Here is a 27,577-nt window from a genome sequence, read left to right on the forward strand (position 1 = left end):
AACGGCAGGCCCAGTTCGTAATGGCGATGAGTTACTGATGCCGAAGTCGGTACAGCCCAGCCTCTGTGAGACAAAAGCCCCGCATCTGACATGGAGACGGCCCCAGCTCTGGCCTGGTTTCAGATAACACCTCCCCTGACTTAGCTCTTGGGGGAGAACCCCATTTCGGATAACAAAGCCCTGGCTCTACAGGGGGCCTCAGTCCTGCCGAGCCAGCCAGCCACTGTCTGCAATCGGAGCTAGTCAGCACGCTCTGCAGCCTGCATTCGTGGTGGGCAGTGGCGCCAGCTTCTCCGATTACCCCCTTCCCCCCAAGGGGGCTGTCTCTGCTGGCTTGGCCGAAGTGATGGACTCTTGGAAGCAGAGTTAATATTCAAGCAATGGTCTGCAGCAAGGCTGCTCAGATCATGGCTCAAAAGCTGTGTGTGGCCATATAGAGCTTCTCGGCGGCTCCAGCAGCGTGTGCTGGGCTCCCTGCACTCTGCCTGTGTCTGTCACTCTCTGTGCTGCCTGCTATGGGGAGTGCAGAGTGACTGGGGCCCTGCTGTGGGATCCTCTCGTTCCTTGCAGCAGCCAGGAGAAGGGGAAGAGGAGAAGGGAACTTCTGCTGCTCCTCCTGGCAACCAGCTTGGTGAGATGGGGAAGGGTGGAGATGCTCTAGGGTGACCAGACAGCAAGTGTGAAAAATCGGGACAGGGGGTGGGGGGTAATAGGAGCCTATATAAGAAAAAGACCCAAAAATTGGGTCTGTCCCTATAAAATCAGGACGTCTGGTCACCCTAAGATGCTCTGAGGCTGTGCCATAAGCTGCCATTGGTAGGCAACACTTGTCCAGCCTCCCAGATTGCTGAGCGGAGGTCACCTGGCGCTCAGCACTGAGGACCCTGGCTTGCAGTGTCATCAGGATTGGGCGGGGACGTCTCGCAGGATTGTCTGATGCTTCTAATAACCCGGCACAAAATTAACCTGTGGAATTTACTGTCACAAGACCTCACTGAGGCCAAGCGCCTAGCAGGATTCAAAACGGGGTTAGCCATGTCTATGAATGATGAGCATATCGACAGTTACACTACGTAGGGGTATAAAGCCTTCTGCTTCAGGGCATAGGCCAACAACTGACTGTTTGGGGTCAGGAAGAAACTTCCTTCGGGCAAGTTATCCCAGAACTGCTTCTGCAGGGTTCCTTCACCTCCCTCTGAAGCATCTGGTGCTTTCAGTTCAGACTTGCTGGGCTTGAAATCGGTGGCTTGTCAGGGCCTGTCTGGGACAGGGGTCTAGTCCGGTTGCTCGGGGTCTGTTGGGCAGGGTCAGGCTAGCCCTCGCTGTGCCGGGGCATACTCAGCAGCAGTACTGGGAGGAAGGTGCCTCTTGCTGGCGTTGCCCTGGGCTGGGCTGGCAGTGATGCTGCCTGCTGGGCTGAGCCGGGTGGTTGGTTGTGCTGGGGATGGTGCCGACTTTGAATGACCTGCTCATTGCCTTTGCAGGATGCTCAGCCTCACTCAGGCCTGCTGCAGGCCTCCATCATCACCCTCTACACCCTGTTCATCACCTGGTCGGCCCTGGCGAACGTACCAAGTAAGTGACGCTGGCGCTCGAGGGCTTTCGGCCGGTGTCTCGAGGGTGAATCACACGAACCCTGCCTCAGCCTCTGGGGAGACCTGCCCGTGGAGCTCGGCAAACCGGCTTCTCTGACAAGCAGGGCGAGGTAGGGTTCGAAGGAGCGGATGACTGGCCAGCAGAGGCTGCAGGTGGCCTTGGAGCAGCCTGGGATGGCACGCGCCCATCCAGGAAGGCTAATGCAGGGGGTGTCTGTCTCCTAACCCCTCTGACCAGGGCCTCTCCCTGCTCACTCCCCTCTCCCAATGACTACGTGACCTTTTACTGTCTGGCGTCCAGTTGGCTTCATTGCCCCTCATGCACCCAGCTCCCTTCGCTGGCGATTGTTGCCGGTTACAAACTAGAACCGAAGCCGGCGAGTCCCAGGAGCTGTAGCTGCTGCTCAGGGCCGACCCTTTCCAGCCCTGCAGCGGGTGAGTTGTAGCTAGAGGCTCCACTGGCTGGGCAGTGTGATGCATGCCCAGATCCAACCCAGTGGGTGTGGGGTGTGCACCAGTCCAGGGCTCGTGTGTGTGCCTTTGAGTGGATGGAAATTGTCAGTTACATGAAGATCGTTGCCCGCACTCCAGCGCGTGAAGGGGGTCTCAGCTTCGGAGGCCGGGGTCGTTCAGTATTGTCGGGCATTCACCTTCAGGTCTGTATTGGAAAGCAGACCGGGGGGTGGGGAGGGGGGGGAAGGGACACAGGTCTCTGTCAAATAAGCGGGGTGCAGCGCACACCGAATACCTTTGCAATTGGCTCTCACCTCGAACTTTGTTAGCAACCTCCGCAGGGGTCCCTGAGCTGGTCACTGCATTGCCGCGACTCTCTCTCCTGCCAGGGCCGGGTTTGCTGGGATGGTGGGAGGAGGAGCAGGGAGTTACTGCGCTGCTGGTTGTGCCTTTTCTCCGGTCTCCAGGACCACCTGCCAGAGCCGCAGTCCCCTGCAGGTCCGAGTGGGTGGAAAGGGTCTTGCTGCTTATGCTGGCTTTTGAATTCCTTTTCAGACAAGTACTGTAACCCCACGCTCCTGGTGAGGAACAGCACCGCTGGCCTCGTGGCTGACGGGCAGGTGACTCAGTGGTGGGATGCCCCGAGCATTGTGGGATTGGTCATCTTCCTCCTGTGCACACTCTTCATCAGGTGAGGGCTGAGGCTGCTGCGGCTCTCCTGCCATGGCCGGCGGGAAGTGTCTGCCCGAGTCTCTGCGCCGGGCGGGGAACCCCCTGGCTCCTTCTCGTCCTGTCCCCTGCCGCGGAGCAGCCAGAGCAGGGGGACTCCGGAAGTCGGAGTGAGGTGTTATAGCAGTGCCGGCCTGGGAGCTCCAGGGCAGCGCCCCCCACACAGGGCTTTCTCCTGAGCATCGTGCAGCCTGGGCTAGACAGAGACGTCCCCTGAGCGAGATGTAACTGAGGGCAGAACCTGGCCTGCTGTGGCATTTGGCTAACGACCCTGTTCATTGTGAGTGAGCCAGAGGGGTGAGCGAGGAGGGGAGGGGAACTCCCCCGCAGACATCATCCAAAGCCGGCAGGAGTATAGAGCTTCTGAGCCTCTCTGCAGTGGACTTAACTTCTCCCTGATGTCTCTGCTCTCAGCGTCCGCTCCTCAGACCACAGCCAAGTGAACAAGATGATGCTGACTGAGGAAAGCCCGGCCATGCTGAGTGGCGGGGACCCGGGCGTGGAAGATGGGGCGCGTCAGGCCTATGACAACGAGCAGGACGGCGTGGCCTACAACTACACCTTCTTCCACATCTGCCTCTTCCTGGCCTCCCTCTACATCATGATGACGCTCACAAACTGGTACAGGTAGGAGCTCCCCACCGTCGCCCTCGGAGTCCGCACCGGGGTCCCGCTGCGAGTGCCAAGAGCCGGTGCTTCTGGCTGGGGGCTGCAGGGCAGAGAAGGGGGCGACGCCTGCATGGGATCAGGCTTGCTTGGCAGCCCAGCAGTGACTGGCTGTGCGGAGGCGTTTCCACCGTGATTTGGGATGGAGGGAGCAGTCTCTGGAGCCTCTGTGTCCCCAGCCCATGGTGTGGCTGCTGTGCTCCCTCCTGCTCATTCAGGGCTAAGGAAGCATCAGACCCCTGATTACTGCTTACAGGAAAGGTTAGGCCTGCATTGAGGCAACGGGGTTATCCCTGAAGCAGTTCAATCTCCTCGTGTTCTGGGATTGATGGGTTGGTGGGTGAGGCGCTGGGCTGGCAATCAGGGAACCTGGGGTCTATTCCTGGATCTGCGTCGCAAGAAAAATGCTTCATTGCTCCGTGCCTCGGTTTCCCCATCAGTCAAACAGCGATGATGTCACTGAGTCACCTTTGATTTCAAGGGCAGGGGAAGGCTCCCCCAGACACAATCTGTGTTGTAAACTTGCCGCTGAGCCCACATCGCAGATACTGAGAGGCACAGGGACAAACATTCCCATCACAACCGTAGCAAGAGATCTCTGAAGGCGAAATTCATGCCAGGCAGAGCTTTGTGAGGCTCCAGCAGGACTTGCGTGGTGCATAGGCCTTGCGCTGGTCCTCTGCCCCGGGAGAGTTTCACCCTGGCTGGCTACCAAGCTGGTAATACGGCCCAAGGCTCCATGCCTTTCCCCATCCCGTCCCTGCCACTCCGGCGAGAGGCAGATGAGTATTAGGCGTTCTTGGCCTGGTGTGACTGACAGCTTTCCCAGCCAATCAGCAAGCCCTAGCTGCGTGCAGCCTCCCAAGCGACTCTGTGGCTCTGCTCTGAACGTGGAGTTTCTGGGCTGGCTCGCTGGGGGCATGCGGCCATGGCAGGCTCCCCCCTCTCCCCCCCCCACACACTGTGCTGCCACGAGAGCAGGGTTGCCTTGGTAACCGTGCAGGCTGGGTCCCCTTGGAGGTGTCCTCAGCTGAACTCTGCCAGGCACGCGAGCAGGGAGCTAGCAATGGAGCCTGACCTCTGGTGAGAGTCCGGGGGGGGGGCTCTGCAGGCTCCATGGTAAGTCAGGATGATCTGGCTGTTGGAGAACCTCACCCGGGAGACTCTAACTGGGACCCCGAGACGTGTCTGTTGCTGCCCCCGTCCTGCCCCTCCCCTCTCTCTCTCCTTCACTATTGATAAAGCTCCAATCGCTCAGGCACTTCTCCGGTCCCTGCTCCGGCAGCCCTTCGCTGACTGTCTTGCCAATGCACACGTCAGAATGAACCCCCGTTTGCTCCCCAGCAGCTGTGCGGGTCCAGCGTGCTCTCCCCAGCTGGGCCCAGGTCCGGCTCTCGCTGTCCACGGGGCAGCAAGGGCAAGTGGGGGCAGGCGGTTTCAATTGGCAGTAACGCAGGCTGGTGTGGAGTGACCAGGGAAGCACCGGTTTAACTAAAGGTGTGAATTTAAACGGGTGCACTCCCAGTTAAGGTAATCCCCCACGCTCCTTGCCCCACGCATGAGTGACCCCTACAGTCAACTTATCCACTTGGGTACAGGGCTTCAGTTCCTTACTGCTCTCCCAGCTACAGAGCTGGGAATGGGCAGGAAATACCAGTTGGAAATAGACTACCTGGTACGTTGCAGTGCCCCGATTTCACCTGACTGCGGGGGGCTTATGTTTGGTGTTTCAGGCCCGATGAAGGTTCCCAGACGATGACAAGTCCGTGGGCTGCAGTCTGGGTGAAGATCTCGTCCAGCTGGGCTGGTCTCTTCCTCTATCTCTGGACCTTAGTGGCCCCCATCCTACTCCCTGGCCGGGAGTTCAGCTGAAAAGGACATGCAGACAACCATGGTCCAAACCTGCTGGACAGCTCGGACTCTCCAAGCCAAGGAGCCCTGTTGCCAAAGGCCGATCCCTGTCCCTGTCCCTAGAGCTGGGTTTGGTTCTCATGGTGGGGAAAGTCCTAGCTATGGATGAACCCTGGATTCCTGTTTCTGCACCGAGACCAGTTCCTCGGAATTGTGCCTTTCTTTGTTTATTGTTTGAAAAGGGAAAAAGTGCCAAGCAGGGAAAGTCTGTAGCTTGTGGGTGAAGTCGGAAGTGTCGGAGGAAATGTTGCTGGGTTTATGGGTTGTTTTGGGGTTTGTTTTACTATTGTAGATCTCCCAAGTTTGTCTGGGTGTTTCAGCGTGGCCTCCGGGCTGCTCTTTTGCAAGGAGGGAGTTGAATCACCTTTGAGAAGTTTTGTTTTTAAGCGGATGCTTGTACAATGCATTCTTTGACTCGTGTTACCCAGGGAGCATTTTGTATAATTCTTACACAGCCCATTTTAGCATGTACCTATCTATGAACCTACAAAGATTTAAATAAATAGCCAGAATTCAGTATCAGTTGGCATTGGTTGAGTATCAGCCACCCCTGTGTAATCAGTGATCGGCCCAAGGGAATATTCTAACTTCATAAACCAGCTTTCAATAGATCAAACCGTCTCACGGTTACAAGTCTCCAGGCATGTGGCTGAGGAACAGTTACAGCCAATTGCAGCCTCAGAAACATAATGGAAACCTTTCACAAATTACACTTGACTTACACCATCCAATCTCCACACAGGCCCCTCCCATGAGCAGTCAAAGCACTCTGTAGCCCCTCCCTCCAAATTGTTCTTCCCTGAAGCCCCGACTCCAAACTGACAACAATGGGCGCTGTCCAGAGGCCGCCGTGGGGAATTCTGTGACGCTCACAAGCGATTGCCTTGGAGAACAAGAATGATATTTGCTATATAGGTGTCATTCTGAAACCTCCTTGCCACAGGGTGCTCTCTGCTGCTCACGTTACCCCTTATGTAGTTCGCCCTGCAAGAGGTTATACAAGGGGGGTGAAATGACATGCTGAAATCCATCCAAATCTCTCCTCGTTAGTGGTCTAGGATGAGACGCTTCAACAGAACCAGGAGCAGAAATGAAAATGGTTGGGCTGTGACTGAAAGAGCCTTGCCTGCCTCTTCAGCCCCTGGCACCCTAAGGTCCCGATCCTGTAACTGGATCCATGTAAGAGCAGCCTACACCCTATGTGGTGCTCCAATGGGAATCCATGTAGGTGCCAGGATCTGCCCTCTCTGGTTGTTTGCAGGATTGGGGCCTAAATCCTGGTTCCTGTGTCCTATGAGGACAGGTTTTCCTTTTGGCCGTGAAACGTCTTCGCTTGTTTGTTTTTAAAAAAGACTTTTTTTTTTTTTTTTTTTTTTTGGGCACATCCCTTTGTCCGGCAACGCGTGATGTGCACGGTACTGTCAGTGCCCAGGGAGCTCTAGAGTAGGCAGAATGTCCAAACAAAGTCCCCACAGAAAAACTGACACTAAGGTCATGATGGGCACAGGTAGCAGCTGGCTGTGTTATGCGGGCAAATGTAGGTGAGGTCAGTGTGGCTGGAATGCTTTGTGCAGCAGGTGAGTTCTCGGGAGGCAGGAGAGGTGCTGTGGGCCTTTTGGATAGCTCAGTAGTAGAACTGGGTGGGAAAGAGTTTAGAAATGTCTCCTCTTTAGCACTGAGACCTTTCGCTATTGTTTGAGAGGAGGGCGGGGGGCAGAGAGCGGGAACAAGCCCACACCCCGGAAAAGCCAATCACCTGCTGGTTAGGGCACTCATGGGATGTGGGAGACCTGGTGTCAGGGCTGATTCCCCACTCTGGCACTTCGAGTGCAGAAGGTGGGGGCCTGCAAGGACTCTAAAAATTAATACTGGTCACTCCAGGCTTGTATTAAACTCCCAAGGTTACAGCTTTTTCTCTGACCTTGGCTGGGTAGATGCTGCCACCACCCAAATGCAAAACCCCTTTGAGAACCCAGGAAGGTGCACTTGGGAATTCCTTCCTTTGGGGTACCCTCAAGCCCTTTCTCTCTCTCTCTCTCTCTCTCTCTCACACACACACACACACACACACACACACACACACACACACACACACCCCTGAGAAAGAAAACAAAGGAAATCAGCTGTTGCCACCAGCTAATTAAACGACATGCACAAACCTCTTAGGGACCCAAAAATCCAACCCTGTTCTAAAAAAAGGTACATTTTATTAAAAACAAAAAGAAAGAAAATACATCTGGAACTTAGGCTTTTTGCTAGGTTTTTAAAGAAAACAATTACAAGGATTAACCATCAAGGTAACTTCTTGAGGTCCAGTTTAAAGGTTACAAGCAAAACAAAAGCACCTGGGGTTAGCACGGAGGAGTCCACAAGCCATAAAGAAATAAAAGAGATAAACCTAATCACGTCTTCCTTGACATTTCCTGATCTACTTACATATCTGAGGTTTCAAATGAGTAGTTTCTAGGTATGATGATCTGATGATTTTGATACCTGACCCAAAGCTTTTTACAGCATTGCTGCTCTGTCTCCCTTCTCTGGAGAACACCACAGACTGACAAAGGGGAAGGTTTCCCCCCCAAATTTTAAAAAGTTTTAGCCTTCCCATTGGCTCTTTTGGTCAGGTGCCCACTCCCTTCCTTTTACCTATGCAGGGAGACTTTTAAACCCTTTACAGGTAAAGCAAGTAGAGAACAGCTACTAAGAGAGATTTTTATAGCTAACTGGCTGGCTAGGTCCATAAAAGGGAGCTACCCTCCCCCCCCCCCTTCATTTATCACACCTGGGTTCAGGTCTTACACCCCCCAAAGTAAGTTGTCAGTGGAGACCAGCCCTACTCACTGGGATTCAAGAGACCTGGCTTCTATTGCCAGCTTCGCCCCCGACCTGCTGTGTGGCCTTGAGGCACAGAGTGCGACCTACCTCACTTCCCCACCTGAAGAAAGGAGGAAGATGAGTGCCTGCCTTTGTCAAGTGCTTTGAGAGCTAATGACAAGTGCTGCGTCAGTGCGGTACGTTAGTTGGGACGCTGTAAGGGACACAAGGCTTAGTGTGACCTAGTGGATAGAGCATTGGGTAAAGATTCAGGAAGCCTAGGTTCAGTTCCTAGTTCTGCCACTGGCCTGCTGGGTGACCTTGGGTAAGTCACTTCCCCATGCCTCAGTTTCCTCATTTGTAAAATGAGGCTAAAGCTCCTGACCTGTTTTGTAAAGTGCTCTGAGACCACTTGGAGAAAAGTGCCATGTAAGAGCGAAGTATTAATGTTAAGTGTAGAGGGCAGCAGAAGGCTGAGACTGGGAAAAGCAGACACAGGAGTTAAGAAAGGAGTGGGGCAGCTGGGGGACAGGAGGAGAGAAAGATATTGACTTAGGCAGGTGCTGATTCATGGGGATTTTTGAAGGTGGCCTTCATGCAGAAGTGTCTCATACTTCATCCCAGCGAATGATGTCTAGAGCAGGGGGCAGTGTTCCCTTTCCTGTCTGCAAGGGGGCCTGTTTTGTTCCCCCAAAGGGGTTTCTGTAGATAATGACCATGAGGCAACATCTGCCTTAGTCCTAGTTTTGCAGTTCAGGAAGCCGAGGAACTCCCAGCTCTCCCCCCTCCCTCCTATGCTCTGGGGTTTCTCTCACCATTCTTACTCGGTGTTGCAGGATCCTGCAACCCCCCTGGCTATAGCTTTGAGGGGAGGAGGGGATTTATACAAAAGATGATAAAACCGTAAGCATCTAGTATATAAAAAGCACAACCATAAAGGGGTTATGAAGCATCAGAGCCAAGTTAGTGCACTTCAGAGGGGCCCATTGTGCACACACAAATCCAGGGCCTGACTCTCTCTTGCTCTGCAGCTCGTACTATTTACACCAGTGCAAAAAAGGTGTAACGCCACCCATGCAGGGCAGCTAGTGCTGTACCCTGGTGGCAATGACAACACAAAGTACAGGAGGATAAGATCTGGCCCCCAAGCTCCTCAGTGGATTCAGAGCAGGCCAGTGCTGATACAGAGGCCCGAGTTCACGTGCTCGTGCTGGCTGCTGCCCCATCACGAGCGCTCTCCATTGACCTGGTTCTAGTTCCAGGCAGAAGAGCAACCTGAGGAACTGCTGAGAGCCTCGTGCTCCCTTCCAGCTGCAGCCACCATGATTGCATGGCTGCGCTTTGGGGCCCAGGACTGGAAAGTCCCAGGCATTCAAAGCCCAGGACCGCTCAGACTCTGGCAGTTCCCTCTGTCTCAGGGCATGTCTACACTACAAAATTGTCGACCTAACTTACGTTGGCATATAGCCGCTGCAGTAATTACATTGCTTACAGCGCCTGTCTATGCTTGCTCCTTGTGTTGGCAGTGCACGTCCTCACCACGAGCACTTGCACTCCTTGAACTGCCAGTGTGGGGCACTGTGGGACGGCTTCTGAAAGCCAGCGACGGTCGATGTCCGCAATGCAGTGTCTACACTGATGCTGCGTCGACCTAGTTACGTCGACATTGACTCTATGCCTCTCGTGGAGGTGGAATTATTGTCGGCATAGAGGGCAAGTTATGATGGCAGGAGCAAAATCTTACTATAGACACTTCCCTAGTTAGATGATGTAAGCTGCCTTGCATCGACCTAACTCTGTAGTGTAGACCAGGCCGACAAGAATGCTCTGGAGTTTTGTTGCTTGGTGCAGAGAGTCTCTCGTGTAGAGCAGGAGCAGCAGGAATCTGGGCTGGGGGCCTTAGCCTAGTGGCTCTCAACCTTTCCAGACTACTGCACCCCTTTCAGGAGTCTGATTTGTCTTGCGTACCCCCAAGATTCACCGCATTTAAAGACTACTTGCTTACAAAATCAGACATAAAAATACAAGTGTCCCAGCACACTGTGAGTGAACAATTGCTAACTTTCTCATTTTTACCATATAATTATAACATTAATCGATTGGAATATAAATACTGTACTTACATTTCAGTGTATAGCATACAGAGCAGTATAAACAAGTCATTGTCTGTATGAATTTTTAGTTTGTACTGACTTCACTAGTGCTTTTTATGTAGCCTGTTGCAAAACTAGGCCAATCTCTAGATGAGTTGATGGACCCCCTGGAAGACCTCTGCGTACCACCAAGGCTATGTGTACCCTGGGTTGAGAACCACTGCCTTAGCCTCATCCAGCTCTAATCCAGAACACTTTATTAAACAGAGGCAAGGGAATGCGAGGAACCAGGGCTGCCCAGTTGAGTCTTGCTATGGGTTGTAGGCAAGTATAAATTGCCTGTTCTTGCCACTAGATGGCGCTCTCAACCTACCTTTGTGAGCCTCTGTGTTGGAGCCCCCAGCAATCAGCTAATCCCAAGGGGGACTGGAGTAAAGGAAGATGTTTTCATGCAACACGCTTCAGTGATGCATAACAAATTCCATAAGCATTGGCCACATGCTCAATACAGGAGCACTCCACACCCTGCTATAGCAGGGCTTTGTGCTCCAGTGGTGAAGGCAACTAGTGTGAAATGCTGATCTTAGCTTCCACTTCCCCTGGGCCCCATGGAGAATGCTCAGGTCAGTCACCAGTAAGATCTCCAGCAGGACAAGGCCATAGACTTCGGTGTACTCTGAAGGTGGAACGTAACCATTGTTTCCCTTCCATCGACACTCGTGCACACCGAGGAGTACTTCACTGAGTGCCAGCACGGCAGGGAAATGGCACAGGTTGGGATTTGGAGAATAAGTGATGTCTGAGCTTGATTTGCTTCAGGCTCAGTTGTTTGTGTGGCAGGCTGGATGTGTCCTCCTGGCACAAACACTGGCCTGGCACCTCCGGGCGCTCTTCTCAGTGGCAGATCCCAGAGCTGGTAGCTCTCTTCAGCCGCCCAACTTCCTGAGCTGTCTGGCTAAGAAAGCGCTAGCTTCCCATTCCCACAGCTCTGCACACCTGCCTATGCCCTTACCCTCCAAGAAACCCGCCCGCTTCCACCAGCTGGTAAACCATAGATATTCATGGGCTGAGGGGGGCATTTCTGGGGGTTTGCATAGCTGGGTGCTGAGGCAGAGAAAAGACTGAGCCAGTGACCCAAAGGTTTGGCGATGGAGACAGCTGTCATCTTTGCCTGCTCCTAGAGAGGGCAGCCCCCCGCCCCCCCGGAATCAGGTGAGAACAGAACCTTGGGTGGGCACAGGGCAGAACTTAAACCAATTCACAGTGTCTACTCTGGGCCTGCTGCGTTGTTGGTACTTTCACTGGTTCAATGCGGCCACGTGAAGCAGAAACAAGCGAATGCTCTAGCGAGAGGAAGGATTGTCCAGTGGTTAGAGCACTAGCCTAGGATGTTGGAGAACTGGGGTCAAGTCATTGTTCTGCCACAGTCTTCCTGTGTGCCCTTGAGCAAGTCATTTACCCTTTCAGTGCCTCAGTTTCCCATCTGTACAATGGGGATAATGGCACTCCAGGATAATCCCTGCCTCCAGGGGTGTGTGAGGGTAAATATGTTACACTGTGAGGTGCCCAGCTCCCCCAGTGAAAAGCACGTTAGAGAGAGAGGATAGGTACAGGTCCAATCCCTTACTTATTTCCTTTTGCTGGCAAACTGCGCGGTTAGTCCATGGGCCTGGGACTTAGAGCTCGTGGGCTCTAGTCCCAGCCCTGGCACTGACTCACTGTGTCACCCCTGCTGAAACCACCGGAGCATGGCACCCGGCCTGCCCACGGCTGGGGGCAGCTATGGTTCGTGAGTCAGGTCAAAGCCACTGTCCGGTTTCCCCATTACCCCCTTATCAGGCAGCAAAGAGCCGGAGACCGAGTCAGAGCTGGGGCCCTGCTCCTGAGGCTGAAACAGCGACCACCAGCAGAGAAGCATTTGCCACAGGCAGGGCACAGGGACTCGCTGCTGTTCCCCGGTGAGGGGGTGGCTCGGCAGCGCAGCAGGCTGACAGCTCTGGGCAGAGCCTTGACCTCGTCACCCCACTGCATTCACCGCAGGGCACCTCAGGCTGAGCTCCCGGCCCTTCTGTCTGCAGCCCTGGCTGAATCAGCTACTTGAATCCCACCGGGGAGGCGGGGCGCAGGGCACATGGCGTGAGCACAGAAGTGGGGGCAGGCAGGAGCGCTGAGTGCGAAGGGGGGCCCTGCCTGCCGGGATCTGCCGTGGGAGGGGGATGAATCACTCGCCAGCTGCTATTGTGACATAGCTCTGATGCAGGGCCCTTGCCAGCCCCACTGCTACCGTGGGTTAACGCTGAACTATGGGGCATAGCCGTGGGCAACTTCCCCAGGAGGGAGGGAGTCCGCTCAGCTGAGCGCTCATGCTGGGGGAGCCAGGCACTGCCAGACCTGGGCCAAGGCCTCACCCAATCGGGTGGGAGGGACTGAAAAACCAGCCCCGTGGCCCTGAAGGCTCCCCTGCCTTTAAAACACCCCCAACCAAGTGCCTCCTGCTGACACACAGGCCCCAGGGGCCACTGCTGTGCGGGGGGGGGGGGGGGAGGGCTGTGTGAGCGAGCCAGGGCCTGACCGGCCTGGTGGTCCGAGGTGCTGGCACTACGTCCAGCAGGCCAGGTGAGCTGCCCCATATCCCTCACCACACAGAGCTCAGCCTACGCGGGAGATCCAGCCTGGCCCTGTGCGCCTGCCATAGGCCTGTGGGATCCCTCCACTGCCCAGGGAAACTCCCCCAACCCCAACAGTGTGCAGCCCCTCCAAGAGAAATAGCCTGTGTCCTGCCCCTTGCAGAGGGAGGGCCTGAGGCTGTAACCCCCTGCTCCCTCCTGAGGGCCAAGGATGGGGCAGAGTCTGCGTGTCATGTGGCACTGGGGACAAATCCACCCCAGGCTCCGGGACACACCCAGCAGCCATGTGGCGATGCCCAGGGCTGGGCTGAGGGTCCTCAGGGCCGAGAAAGTCTGTGCCCAGCACTTGTCCTTGCTGCCCCCTCCAGCCCCAGCACCCAGCCCCATCTGCCCATGCAGCTCCGGTTCACAGGCCCATTGCTATGGTGCCTCTGCCTGCCAGCCCGAATACCTGGCTGGAGAGCCCAGGGGGCCGGGAGGGGGAGCTAGGGTTGCCAGGTGTCCCGTTTTCAACCAGAACACCCGCTCGAAAAGGGACCCTGGTGGCTCCAGGAGAGGTTAAAAGTCCGGTCAGCAGTGCAGTGGGGCTAAGACAGGCTAGTCCCTACCTGTCCTGGCTCCACGCAGCTCCCGGAAGCAGCGGCATGTCCCCTCTCCAGCTCTTACGCCTGGGGCAGCCAGGGGGCTCTGCACGCTGCCCCGTCCACAGGCGCCAGTCCCGCAGCTCCCATTGGCTGGGAACCGCAGCCAATGGGAGCTGAGGGGGCAGCGCCTGCAGACAGGGCAGCACGCAGAGTCACCTGGCTGCACCTCTGCGTAGGAGCTAGAGAGGGGACATGCCGCTGCTTCCGGGAGCTGCTTGAGGTAAGCACTGCCCGGAGCCTGCACCCCTGACTCCCCATCCCTGCACCCACAGGCCAGAGCCCATACCCCTTTCCACACCCCAACCCCCTGCCTCAGCCCAGAGCCCCCTCCCACACTTGGAACCCCTAGGTCCCAGCCCAGAGCCCCCTCCTGCACCCCAAGCCCCTCATCAACAGCCCCACACCAGATCCCACACCCCCAGCTGGAACCCTCACCCCTTCCCACACCCCAACCCCCTGCCTCAGCCCAGAGCTCCCTCCCATACTCTGAATCCCTAGGCTCCTCCCTGGAGCACCCTCCTGCCCCCCAAATCCCTCATCCCTGGCCCCACTCCAGAGCCCGTTGTGATGTTGTACCTCATAATGCTTTATGGAAATATGCTTATGAATGTATATATGACATAACTGGAATATGTTTTATGCTACATATGCCATGTAACATCTCTCTGTAAAGGTTATGATCTACTGAATATATTCATCCTATTTGTATGCACATATCATTTTTGTATTCGAAGTTATGAATATTGGCTGTGTACTGGTTTGATTTTAAGTAGCCTCAGTAAGGCATTTGGGCAGCTTCTTAGGAAAGGAATGTGCAAGTTAAGTGGCCAGTCAAGAAACACTGAACGGACAATGGTACCTTGGAAGACTCCGATCCACATAAGAAGTCTACCTGGGGACGTTCAAGGTAGCAGGTGAGCAATGGCTGCCACCTGTAAAGTTCCGAGTCATGCATGGACATGTGACTTGCCCATGTGACTCCAAAACTCCAGATTGCAGCTGAATTCTGCATAGGAGAGAGGAGGGGGTCTCCACCCACAAAGAGAGAGTCTATTTAAGCCCTTGGGAGACTCCCCCGATTTTGTCTTCAGCTGGCTCAAGAGATAGCCTCTCCACCCCCAAAGGATACCTGAAAGTAACTGGAACAAAGGACAGTAACCACAGGGGTGTGAGTAATTGCTGGACCCAGACTAGAAGGAGGTTAGTCTGTAAAAGAAGCTTTCTGGAATAGCTCTGAGGGTGAGATTTCATCTGTATTCAGTTTCTTACTGTATTAGGTTTAGACTTGTGTGTTTTATTTTATTTTGCTTGGTAATTCACTTTGTTCTGTCTGTTATTACTTGGAACCACTTAAATCCTACTTTTTTTATTTAATAAAATCACTTTTTACTTATTAACTAACCCAGAGTATGTATTAATACCTGGTGGTGGTGGTGGTGGAAACAGCTGTGCATATCTCTCTATCAGTGTTATAGAGGGTGAACAATTTATGAGTTTATCCTGTATAAGCTTTATACGGGGTAAAATTGATTTATTTGGGGTTTGGACCCCATTGGGAACTGGGCATTTGGGTGTTGGAGACCGGAGCACTTCTTAAGCTGTTTTCAGTTAAGCCTGCAGCTTTTGAGGGACGTGGTTCTAGGGCTGTGGTTGTAGCAGGCAAGCGTGTCTGGCACAACCAGGCAGGGTTCTGAAGTCCCAAGCTGCCAGGGAAAATGGGCTAAGGGATAGTCTCAGCACATCAGTTGGCAGTCCCAAGGGGGTTTCTGTGATCCCTTGGGACTGCCACACCTGCACCCCCAGCCGGAGCCCTCATCCCCTCCGGCACCCAACCCCCTGCCCCAGCCTGATGAAAATGAGCAAATGAGTGAGGGTGGGGAGAGCAAGTGATGGGGGGGCGGGGAAAGAGTGAGTGGGGGTGGGGCCTCAGAGAAGGGGTGGGAACTCGGAGAAGGGGCGGGGCCTCAGAGGAGGGGCGGGGCTGGGGTGTTCGGTTTTGTGCGAATAGAAAGTTGACAACCCTAGGGGGAGCTGCATCCTGGGAGGTGGAGAGATGATGATAGCAAGGGCTGGGAGGCTCCAGGTAGGGCTGATGGGGGCAGGGGCGGGCGCCGGAGGTGCAAGAGGGGCAGTGGTATGGCTTGTAGTGGCGAGCGAGGGGGTGATGAGGGCAGGAGGGTAATGAGGCCACAAGGGGAGACAGCAGGGAAAGCCAAAGGGGTGGGTAGGGGGCATAGGGAAGAGAGTCAAGGGGAAAGAGAGGTGATAGGGCCCTGTGGGTGAGGAAGGGAAACACCTCGGGAAGAGGTGAAGACACCCCAGGAAGGGGAGCAATGTGGGGGGTTTGGAAACCCAGCATCTACATAGAAAAGAGAGGTAAAAGGCAAAAACAGGGTGAGAAAGACACACCAGCTAGAGGGACTGGGAAGAGAAAGAAAGGGCTGGAGCCAGAGATGGGACAGACTTAGGGAGGGAAAAGAGGGAAGACACCAGCAACTTGGAGAGAAAATGCCCCAAAGCAGGACAGGAAAAGCCACTGCAGGAAGGAATGTAAAACAGGAGCAGAACTGGAGGCCGTGAGAGCTGATTAATTTTCAGCAGCAACCAGACATCAAAATATTACACTAGATCCCCCAGTGTTTCAGGGCATGTACTGGGGTGATGCCATAGGGTGAGGTGGGCTGGGAGCTGTGGCTAGGAGGAGACGCAGGTGCCCAGTTCCTGTGTATGATGGAGCGAGCTGCCTAGCCAAAATACAGGGAGTGTTGCTGGCTATTTTTATATACTGTTACTGATTCGCATTGGCCTCCATGCCCAGCCCTGTGTGGTGTGCAAACCCCAGGTTATGGACACCGCTGCTTAGTTAGCCAGGTCCATGTGCAAAGCAGGGATTAGCTCACACGCTCCTGGTTGTGCACAGACAGTTGTGTGTGCACAAACGCCTGCTGGCTGTGACACTGACCATCAGACCCAGGGCATTTCTATGGCCGTTGATGACCCTGGGATTTTGTGGTTTTTATATCTGCCTACTATGGGGTTCTCACGTCTATCTCTGAAGCATCTGGAATGGGCCACTGTCAGAGACAGCACACTGGCCTCACTGGACCTTATGTCTGACCCAGTCTGGCAATTCTTTATGTGCATTTTAACAGCTCCTGACTTGCCCACGAGCAAGTTCCCCCAGTCCAGGTCTTCATTCTCATTCCAATCTCTGTCTTCCCACGTTGGCCTGGCTAGCTGTGGGCCTGGGGACAAAACTGACACAAGAAGACAGCTCGCCTACCAGCAGCTGAACTCAGGCAGGTGTTTCCACTTATCCCATGAATCCTATTCTCTTTTGATCAGCAACTTTAATGGATGAAGCCACTGCTGTGTCTGGGAGCACCCAGAGAGGAGGGCTAGGAGGGAGTGGAAGGGGGAGAGAGATCCTGGCTGGGCCATCCCCATGGCAGAGACTAACAAGGGGAGCAAGGTCTGCGTGCCCTCTTCTCCCCACATCTGGCCGGGGGAGCTGGAGTTGCCCTCCTCCCACGACGACCACAGATGTTTAGGAAACATACTAGTTTAATATCAACTCTTAGGCCCCAATTCTCAGGTGCGGGTGACTCCCTTGGATGCAGGGACCAAGGTGGGGGCATAAGTGGCTTTACACTTGTGACCGGGGTCCTCGCGGGGAGCCAGCTACGGTCACTCAATTAGGGTGAACTGCAAAGAATGGGGCAGCCAAACCCCAGAAAGCTGGTGGATATTCCAATACTTAGATTCACCAAGCCAGCATAAAACAGCTTCTGTATTACCTTACTGGTTACTCAGAAATCCAAACAACACAGTTCCCTTAAAGTGAGCCAGACTCAGGCCTCCATCCACGTACCCACGTCGAATATGATGACAATTTCTGTAAATCTTATTTCATCATATAAAGATTCTACCAATCCCAGAGGATCGGACACATAACCTCCCAGGTTAATGAATGTTTCAGATCTTACCCAAATACACGCTACAGCCAATTCTTATGATCGAAACTAAAATTTATTAAAAAACAAAAGCGAGAGAGTCTGGTTAAAGATCAATATACACACAGACATGAGTTCAATTCATTGAGGTGCAGATTCACAGCAGAGATGGTGAGCTTCGTAGTTGCAAAGCGTTCCTTTGGAATTCAGTTCATAGGTTATAGTCCAATGTCCAAATCTCACATTCAGGGCGGTACCAGCATAACTGGGACCTCAGTCTTGTGACTCAAACTCCCCCTGATGAAGCCTAAAGTGGATCTGAGATGACAGAATCAGGACCCAAGGATCTTTTATACAATTTCACGTCTTTTGACAAGTTGGGAGTTCAAAAGGGAATTAGGATGACTTTGAAGGAGGCCCATCACTGCTACTTAGCTATAGAATTAACATAAGGCAATTTGCTTGTTCCTCCACCATTCACAGATTATTTGCTATCCATATCAAAGAGAGATGAATACCGAGGTATCCCGTGTTTACAATTCATTTAAATGCTAGGATCTTCCTTTGACCTCTGAATGATCAGAATACAGCACAGACAGGGACTGTTGATTACATTGTGGACCCGACTCATACATATGTAAATACACAAAAACACAAACATTATCTCCCCACATGTCTTTTGAGGGTTATTTATTTTGCAGGTTGTTTAACCTTTCCTAGCCATGCATCACAGCACTCCTTTGTGCTCCCCCATTATGGGGCCTGCCCCGGCGTACATTAGAGCAGCCCCAAGGCCAGGCTGTCCCAGCCCCAGGAATAGCCACAGTGTAGACATGCTCCAGCTTTCCCCCGTTATGTTTCCTACCTGCCCCCTATGCCAGGAGCTACAAGTAGCCTTTACCCTGGCTGTGTCCCACATAAGGATTCTTGCTGCACCAGGGGAATTCTCCAGACCCACTGACACCGTGGCACAAAGGGTCTGCAGTGTGATGGAAAATCATGCCCTTTGTCACTGCAGCAGTGAGCCCATTAGCTTTAAATCCTAACCCAGGCAATTCCAGCCTTTTCCTCTGTCTGGGAAAGAAGCTGCTGGATGCTCCCTCCGGTCATTTCTTGGGCAGCCAGCTCTAGGGATCGTAAGGTTTCTCACCCCCACAGAAGGAGAATTGCTGGGCAGAGGGTGGCCACTGGGATGCTCAGTCTAGGCACCTTCCCTGGTGGCAGTGTCTGGGTGCCAGCGTGGAGTATTTGGAAGGCTAATTAGCAGATTGAACACCCAGCTCTAACGCATAAGCAGAACCATGAACCACAGGCGAGAGTAGCCGGGTAACTGCGTGCCCTGGCACGGGGGCAGGGGCTCCAGAGACCTCTACCGAGGCCATGCCACACTTGCTGGAGCAGGAGAGCCATGCTAGCACTGGCCACGTTCTGGGAAGCGCTGAGTGATGGGGCTGTGTACCACCGAGCAGAGAAAGGGAGGAACACGAGGAGACAGGCAGTGCCCAACATCTCCAACAGCAACGCTCCCCAGCTCAGCAGGAACCACTGGCCATGAGGACACGGGCCCCACGCCTCACCAGGAAACATGCCGGGTTTCACAGCACACAGTCAAGCATAACATCTGCCAGCCAAAATTCCCAGAGAATGGGCCAGGCCTGTCCACCTTTGCCCGCCCTTCCGTGAGCGAGAGGCAGCGTGTCGGCCCTGCCAGGGGAATGGCTGCAGGCTCCTGTGGGAGCAGCCCAGGCACAACAGCACATGGACTGGCACGTCGGGTCTCTCAACTGCTGTGGGGTTTTGGGTATCAGCCTAGGGCTGTCTCAAAGCAGGGACGAGCGGCTGAGCACGGGCACAGTCTCACCTGCATGAGATCAGAGGCAGTGGTTAGAACAGAGGAGCAGGAATCAGGACTCCTGGGTTCTTTCCTTGACTCGCTGTGTGAGCTTGGGCAAGTCACTTGGGGCCAGATTTGTAAAGGTCTTTAGGTGCCTAACTCCCATTGATGTCTATGGGAGTTAGGAGGATAAAACTTGCTCTTTAACTCTGTGCCTCAACTCTCTCCTGTGTAAAACCCAGGCAATAATGCTGAGCTGGCTGGCAGGGCTACAGGCTGATTTAATGGACCAATGTTTGCAAAGAGCTCTGAGACTGTGGGCTAAAGGCTGCTATTAAAGTGCCACATATTGTTACCACGGTAATACTGTAATCACCTGGCGCGCGCGTGTGTGTGTGTCGCTGTCACCCTCTACTGCTTGGAATCTGTACTTCTGAGCTCTGTGTCATACACCCTGTACTGCCAACGGCTGACAGGGATTCTTGGTTACCTCCAAGGGCAGGGCCGGTGCTTTTGGAGCGGGAGGATCTGGGTCTACCCCTGCCGCCCCACATGGTCTTGGGGGAGGGGGCATAGTCAGCTGTGCAGTCCTACCTGGCCAGGCTTGTTTCATGCTGTTGGCACCTCCCTCCTGCTGGGGGTTGAGATGACAGGCAGGATGGGACTCCCTTGGCAAAAACTGTTTAACTTCAAGTGGAGAGACGGCGACTTGGAGGTTGGGCTCCTAGAGCTGTGAGCATGGTTCAGGAAATGCCCCAAGCCATCTGAGCGGTCCCTGCTGCTGACCCCAACCATGTGACCCTGCTTAGACTTGCACGGAGCTGGTTCCAGTGAGCTGGGACTACTATTAGTATTGGGATAAAAGTAGCACCTAGTAGCACTAAGCAAGATCAGGCCCCATTGTGCTAGGCGCTGTACAGATGTACAAAAAGAGACAGCCCTGGCGAGTTTACAGCAAGGCAAAGGGTGGGAGGGAAACAGAGACACAGCAAGGGGAAGTGATTGACCTAAGGCCTCCCAGCAGGGCAGTGGCAGGACCAGACTCCCAGTCCAGTGCTGAGTCACCAGACCATGCTGCCTCCCTGACCCAGCCTCTATGTCTTAAATACAAGGAGACTGATGCAGTGCTGTAAGAGGAGCCCAGCACGCTGGGAGCTCATCGCCTAGAGCATGGATGGCAGGTGTTGAGAAGCAGCGTGAGCTTGCATCACAACTAGAGCCAAGAGGTTAACACGCTTGGCACCGGAGCTGTGGGAGCCTCTGTTCAGGTCTGCTCCACATGACCTGGCATGAACCCCCATGTAATCATAGAGACCTCAGGAGGTATCTAATCCAACCCCCTGCTCAAACCAGGACCAATCCCCAGACAGATTTTTGCCCTAGATCCCTAAATGGCCCCCTCAAGGATTGCACTAACAACCCTAGGGTTACCATACGTCCGGTTTTTCCCGGACATGTCCGGCTTTTCGGCAATCAAACCCCCGTCCGGGGGGGAACTGCCAAAAAGCTGAACATGTCCGGGAAAAATACCGGCCGGGCACTTCCTCTCCCGCGGCTGCTCTGCTCCTCCCCTGACTCAGACTTCGGCTCTGTTTAAGAGCCAAGCTGCCCGAGCCAGCGCTACCGGCTTCGGGCAGCCCCCTTGCCTCCGGACCCTGCGCCGCCGGAGCAGAGCAGCTGGAGCCGGGGAGGAGAAGTGCCCGGCCGGCGGCTGGGGTCCAGAGGCACGGGGGCTGCCTGAAGCCGGTAGCGCTGGCTCGGGCAGCTTGGCTCTTAAACAGAGCCAAAGTCTGAGTCCGGGGAGGAGCAGAGCAGCTGGAGCCGGGGAGGAGAAGTGCCCGGCCGGGGTTGCAGGGTCCGGAGGCATGGGGGCTGCCCGAAGCCCGAGCGCTACCGGCTTCATGGTTTGCCAGGCAGCCTCCAGACCCTACGCCCCCGGCTGGGCGCTTCCCCTCCCGGGCTCCAGCTGCGCTGGGGAAGCGCCGGCCGGGGGCGCAGGGTCTGGAGGCTGCCCGGCAAACCGTAAAGCCGGTAGCACTCGGGCAGCCCTTTTCGCGTGGCTGGGAGGGAGGAGGGGGAGTTAGGGCGGGGACTTTGGGGAAGGGGCGGGGAAAGGGCGGAGTTGGGGCGGGGGTGGGAAAGGGGCGGGGCCAGGGCCCGTGGAGTGTCCTCTTTTTTTATTTTTTAAATATGGTAACCCTAAACAACCCTAGGTTTAGCAGGCCAACGTGCAAACCACTGAGCTATCCTATCTCCACCCAGAACCGTACATCAGCCCAGATGTCCTGAAATATCCAGCCTAGGTCTAGAGACCAGGGCCGGCTCCAGGCACCAACCCAGCAAGCAGGTGTTTGGGGCGGCCAACGGAGAGGGGCGGCAATTCAGTGGCGGGTCCCTCACTCCCTCTTGGAGCGAAGGACCAGCCGCCGAATTGCCGCCGAAGAATGAAACGGCGGCGGTAGAGCTGCCGCAGATCGCGATCGTGGCTTTTTTTTTTCTTTTTGCTGCTTGGGGCGGCAAAAACCCTGGAGCCGGCCCTGCTAGAGACTCTGGAGATGGGTGCATTAGAGAGGCCATAGGTTAGACCTGCTCAAGCTCTCTGCAGGTTCCCACCCTCAGGGCCTTTCTCTAGGAGACGGAGGACGAGGGACGTATCCCTGCAGCTTCTCTTCCAGACTGTTCCTGGTGCCAGTTCCCCTTTGCAATTTCTCCTCCGCCTGGGCCCTGGGCCACCCTTGCTGAGAGCTCCCCGCACTTTAGCAGCAGCTCCCCGGGTCTCTCCTTTTCCAGGGCATATCTCTGCAGCAGAAACATTTACCAAAAGGCGGATTCCTGTAAAAAGCCATTTACGGCAAGCCAGAGGCGCTGCTAACAGACCAGCTAGGCCAGGCGGCCGGAACACAGGAAGGTTCAGAGCCTGCGGTCCAGACTGCCGCGCTGGCTTCTCCAGGAGCAGAAGCCACTCTCTTCATGGTATTGATCACTGCACTGTGGAGCTCTGAGGCTTTCTCCACCTCCCCACAAATCAAAGCCACTTTGCATCTTTACCTGCAATTAGCAGAAGCAGACACTTAGTGCCCCAGCTCTAATCTCCTGCTCTGGGAGCCAAGCAGATGAATAGCACAGGTGGGAGTCGTTTAGGCTTTCAAGAACTCTCCTTCATTCCCAGCGTGGTGGGATGCTCTGAAGAGCTGGACCCTCAGAGGAGCCTACACTGGATGGGGATGGACACATTAGAAATCACTAGCGATCACTCCCATTGCCTTTGGTGGGAGCTGCAGGTTCTGACACAGCCCCGCTCCGTCCCTGCAGCCTATCCTGCACTAAAGCCATCACAACTGGATTTGCAGTTAAAAACCATCCCTATGCGGGGAGACTTAGCCAGAGCCAAGCAGAACTGCCTCCAATAGCAAATCCAACCCATCCTTCCAGGGCGCTGAGGGGGCATATGCGTATCTGGGATTTCCTGTGCTTGGGCTTCATCATAGCGTCTGGCTCACAAATATCAAGCCCCGCAGCAAGCACCATCCACCTTCCCCGTATCCCTAGGAGGCAGAGCACCACACACGTCAGGTCCATCAAAGCACCCCATATGTCCAATTTACTGCCTGAGATTAACAGGCCAGGTAGGTTAGTTCTATGCTGTCAGCTGGACAGCATAGAGGCCACCCAGTGCGTCATGCGCCTCCATGATGTTCTGTCCTGAGCCACACCTGGCATGTTCTGAGGTAGGATGCCTATGAGGGCAGGTATATGTTGATGCCGTCCAGCCATTGTGTTTTAGGTCTTCTGGGGGGGTCTTTCCCATCATGTTTTCCTTGGGTCAAACTCGAAGATGATTCTCGTGGGGCAGTCAGTAGGCATTCGGCACAGATGACCATGCCACCTTGGAGAGAATTGGGTGACCGTTTGAGAGAGTGGGACCTGTTTAGTTAGGAAGAGGACCTCTTCGTTCAACTTGAATTAACTACCATTGGATGTTTTCGATCATTCGGAGATGCTTCATCTGACTGGTGTCCAACTTCTTTTCAATCCGTGTTTCAGTCTCATAGGTCAGAATACTGACCCCAAAAGCATTGTGTAGCCTCAGCTTCATCTCTCTACTTATTAAGGACGCTCTTAATGAGGTGTTCCATTACTGATGATGCTTTTGCAGTGCAGGCTTCAAGTTCTTTCTTGATGCCACTCATGTTATCAACAGCAGAGCCGAGGTAGGTGAAATCACTGACAATCTCGACTGGGTGGTCGCTCACTGAGATGCTAGAGCCCGCAGCATGGTCAAAATTGCCAACTAGAAGAATAATTTTCAGGCCAACTTTCGCTGCTGAGCTTTCCAGGGCTTTCAGCATCTCAACTAGCTCGTTCGTTGATTCAGCACCTAGAGCTATGTCCTTGGCAGAACCAGCGTCATCAAGGTGTCTGCCTAAACCTCATTCGCTTAGTGTCTGAAAAAGCACATAGTCTATGACAGCATGGAAGAGTTGTGGGGCAACACAACCTTGTTGAACACTCGACCTAATTCACTTTTCCCAGCTACAATAACACAGCTTGAGGAGCCGCTGGACAGAATGTTCTACAGAGCTTGTCAGGGAGGCCTGTGAGTTTCAAGATCAGCCAAAGCAATGCCCTGTCCACAGAGTCAAACACGTCCTTGATATCCACAAAGACAATGTGAATGGGGCGCTTGAATTCTTGAACCTTCAAGTTGGCGGACTGTGAAGATTTGCTCCATCGTGGAATGGCTGGGAGCGAAGCCAACTTGTTGTGGTCTTCTTGATATTCGTGCCTTGGGCCAACAAGATAGAGGCAAATTTTCCCCCAGGACGGATAAAGGAGTAATGCCACGATAGTTACAACAATCCCATTTGCTACCTTTACAGTTCCAAAGCAGTAAAATAATGCCTTTTGCCAATAGGGTGGGACTGACCTGTTTCCCAGTTGATACTGAACAGTGTCTGCAGCCACAAAAGAATAGCTGGTCCAGCACATGTTAAGCAGAAATTCCACAGATTCCTGCCACCATATTTCCCATAAGTGTCTTTACAGTTCTGTGGATTTCATCAGTAGTGAATGGACAGGTTCACTTTGTGCAGAATGGGTCAACTCAGCAACTGCTTTAATATTAGAGTCCAAAAATTGGCGGGGCCTTTAGCAGCTGGCTGAAATGTTCATTGCAGCATGCCAAGCACTCCACTGATTAGCTGGCCAGGACTGGAGTAGACCACCCTGCAACTAATGGCCTTATTCATAAAATATCAGGGCTAGAAGGGACCTTAGGAGATCATCTAATCCAATCCACTACTCAAAGTAGGACCAATCCCCAGGTAGATTTTTGCCCCAGTTCCCTAAATGGCCCCCTCAAGGATTGAATTTACAACCCTGGGTTTAGCAGGCCAATGCTCAAACCACTGAGCTATCCCTCCCCTTGTCAGTAAAGTTGTATAAGCATTTATACAAGGAGACAACATCGTTCCTGGCAGCTGCTTCCTCAAGTGCAATGGCTGACATAGTCCAAAAGACACTATGGCCTTACCTGTCCAATAAACAGCATCACCCGACTCGCTGTTTCACACACAATAGATGAGCATCACACTCTGGTCCAGCTTCCTCTGCCCTCCCCCCACCCCCTTGGAATTATCTGGTTCACTGAAGTACTATAAATAATACTAGCGTCCAGCTGTGGATCTGTACTGTTTGGCAGTGTGGAATGTTCCTAGCTCCTTGCATGGTTATATCCTGAGGGCAGCAGCTTGGTACCGGAGAAATTATTTCAGTGGGAGAGGGAATCAGGCAAAGAGAACAGCTATTCACTACTGCTGTGCTCAGCTTTTAAAAAGAATTGCACCACAACTGACAAACAGTGTTTTACCCAGGTCTACATTTGCGTGCAATCAGTTAAAGAGGACTGGTACCAGCAATGCTATAGTGATGCAGGGATCAGGTGGCTCCTGTGTAATGAGAGATGGCTCCGTGCATACAGCCAGCAACAGGACTCACATCTGGCACTAATAGCACACACCGCTATCACCTGAGCCAAAGGAATGCTCCCTCAGCTGCGAGGTGGTAGCCGGCTCTGTAGGGCTGGGCCAGCCGTGAGCTCTCTCACACACCGGACAGTAATGATAATGGACAATAGCACCTTTTGCTGCTAGTGCATCAGTTCAAATCCAGCCCCAACCAGTCGTTACTGAACGACGTTACTCTGTGGCTGTCTGATGACCGATATGAAATGAGATGCGGGACTGACACCATCGCAAGTACTGGGAATCTCAGACCAAAGCTGAGCCACTCTTGCAGGGGGTCCCTCAAGGGCAGGTCTTGGGGAGGGTTGCGCTGCTCATGAGGAGGACTTTGGGCTCCAGAGCTGTCGACGCAGCCCCTTTAACCACATTCCTATCTTTGAAAAAGAGGTTGCAGGACATTCACACATACAAGTGGACGCTTCATTAGGAATGGTCAGTGGCTGTACAAGGGAGAGGGGCCTGGTGCCTAGCTCCTGTGCATGGATAGATGCCTGCTGGGTTCTTGTTCCAGGCTGGCTGTGTCCAGTGTCCTACACAAGCTCATTGTTACTGTTGCTAGTGCCGAGGGGTTTCAGCTCACCCGGAATGCAGCGAAGGTGAAGGTGACTCATTGGTCCATCCTCACGGCCCCACATGGGTTCAACTGCATGGTCCCCATTGAGTCATGCAGTGGAATGCCCCCCCCCCCCCCGGCTGAATGGCGATTCTGTTATGCTAGGCGCTGTGCAAACACAGAACAACGAGATGGTCCCTGCCCCAAATTGCTGACAATCCTGGTATAAGACAAGAGACAACCAGGCTGACGGGGTAGTGCAAGGCAACAAAGAGACCTTCGGCACTGAGGCATGTTAGCACAGCAGGGTGGATGATGCTCATGCTGCTGCTGCCTGGGCTGTACCTGTTCTGGGGGCTTTGGACTCCAGGGCCGTCAGATCAGCACTAAACTCACCGCAATCCCCTGACTGTGGCTAGCTCATAAGAGCCTCCATGCTGGGTCAGAGCCTGGTCCACCTTGCCCAGTATCCGGTCTCCAACAGCGGCCTGTAGCAGAGCCTCCTGGGGAGTGGACCCCGTGACGTGATGACCAAGAGAGGCCGGACTAGCCAGTCACAAGAACTAATCTCGGAGAGAGAGAGGGGCTAGTACTGCTGTTAGTAAAAGCATCTGTGCAGCTGGAAGCTGGGAGTTTCCACTCGTGCTCATGGGAGACACTAGACTGGGGGGAGGGGCAAACAGACCCTCAGCGGCGAAGCCGGAGATGGCAAAGATCTCTCTGGTCAGTCGCTCCAGTGCAGAATTTCACCCTGCTCCAGACTCTCCTGGGCTTTGTCTTGCCTTGCAGGCCAGTCCCACCAACAGAACCCATTGGCTCATTCCCACCCCTTTACTCCGCTTGCATCCCTTGGCCCACCTTTCTTCCCTGGTAACAGCCTGCAAACCGCCTGCTGTGGAAATTCTCAGGCCAGGCCGTGTTCAGCCCCGTGCAGTCCAGGAGGCTGTGTGGAGCAAATGAGAGCAATGCGAGGCCCCCCACGTCCCTCAGTGCTACGGGATCATCAGCATCCCGGCACTCGGAACGTAAAACCAGCCCAGGCTTGGGGACACAAAGCCAGCGCCCTGAGTCCCAAACTGGATTCCCTGCCTCGGCCTTTCATGCCTTATGGCAGCATCTGCGGCTCTTTCCTTCGTCAGGTTGACTTCCTGCTAGCATCTATTATACCCTGCCAAGGGTTCCCAGGCTAGCCTGCTCTTAAAAAGCTAGCACCCTATCTCTAGCTCCTCTCCCACCCTCACATCTGTTAGCCAAATGGCGCCTTTTGGCGTCCCGGATGAACACTCAGCAGTTCTATAGCGCTTTATACCTGCAGCGCTCTGTACAAACATGCACGGATTAACCCTCACAACCCCCTTGCGAGGTGGATAATTGTTATTATCGCCATTGTTCAGATGGGGAAATTGAGGCCTAGCAACATGAAGTGACTTGACCAAGGTCACATAGGGAGTCCCTGGCAGAGCGGAGGTGAAAACTCAGGCCACGCTGACTCCTAGTGCCCTGTTCTCCCCAGAGCTCTCTGTAGCTAACTGCGAATGACACCTTGAGATGTGACACCTTTACCCAGCAAATGTGAAGAAGCCACATGGACATAGTGAAGTCCAAATAACCATTTTAACTCTGGGCCCAACTACGGATACACAGAACTGCACTGGTGGGGCTGGAGGGGGGGCGGTCTGGTG

At 54.0% G+C, this 27,577-nt stretch overlaps 1 protein-coding gene across 1 annotated transcript in view; it reads left to right on the forward strand.

The window, feature by feature from the left end:
• Positions 1–5,871, forward strand: part of SERINC2 (serine incorporator 2) — a 36,543-nt gene extending 30,672 nt beyond the window's left edge. The window contains exons 7-10 of the mRNA XM_065421665.1: positions 1,485–1,575; positions 2,604–2,739; positions 3,192–3,404; positions 5,177–5,871. Of these exons, the coding sequence (XP_065277737.1) occupies positions 1,485–1,575; positions 2,604–2,739; positions 3,192–3,404; positions 5,177–5,315 (579 nt within the window). The 3' untranslated portion in view covers positions 5,316–5,871. The remainder of the gene's footprint in view (positions 1–1,484; positions 1,576–2,603; positions 2,740–3,191; positions 3,405–5,176) is intronic.
• Positions 5,872–27,577: the final 21,706 nt, after the last annotated feature.

This window comes from Emys orbicularis, chromosome 23 (assembly GCF_028017835.1).
Source record: "Emys orbicularis isolate rEmyOrb1 chromosome 23, rEmyOrb1.hap1, whole genome shotgun sequence".
NCBI lineage: Eukaryota > Metazoa > Chordata > Testudines > Emydidae > Emys > Emys orbicularis.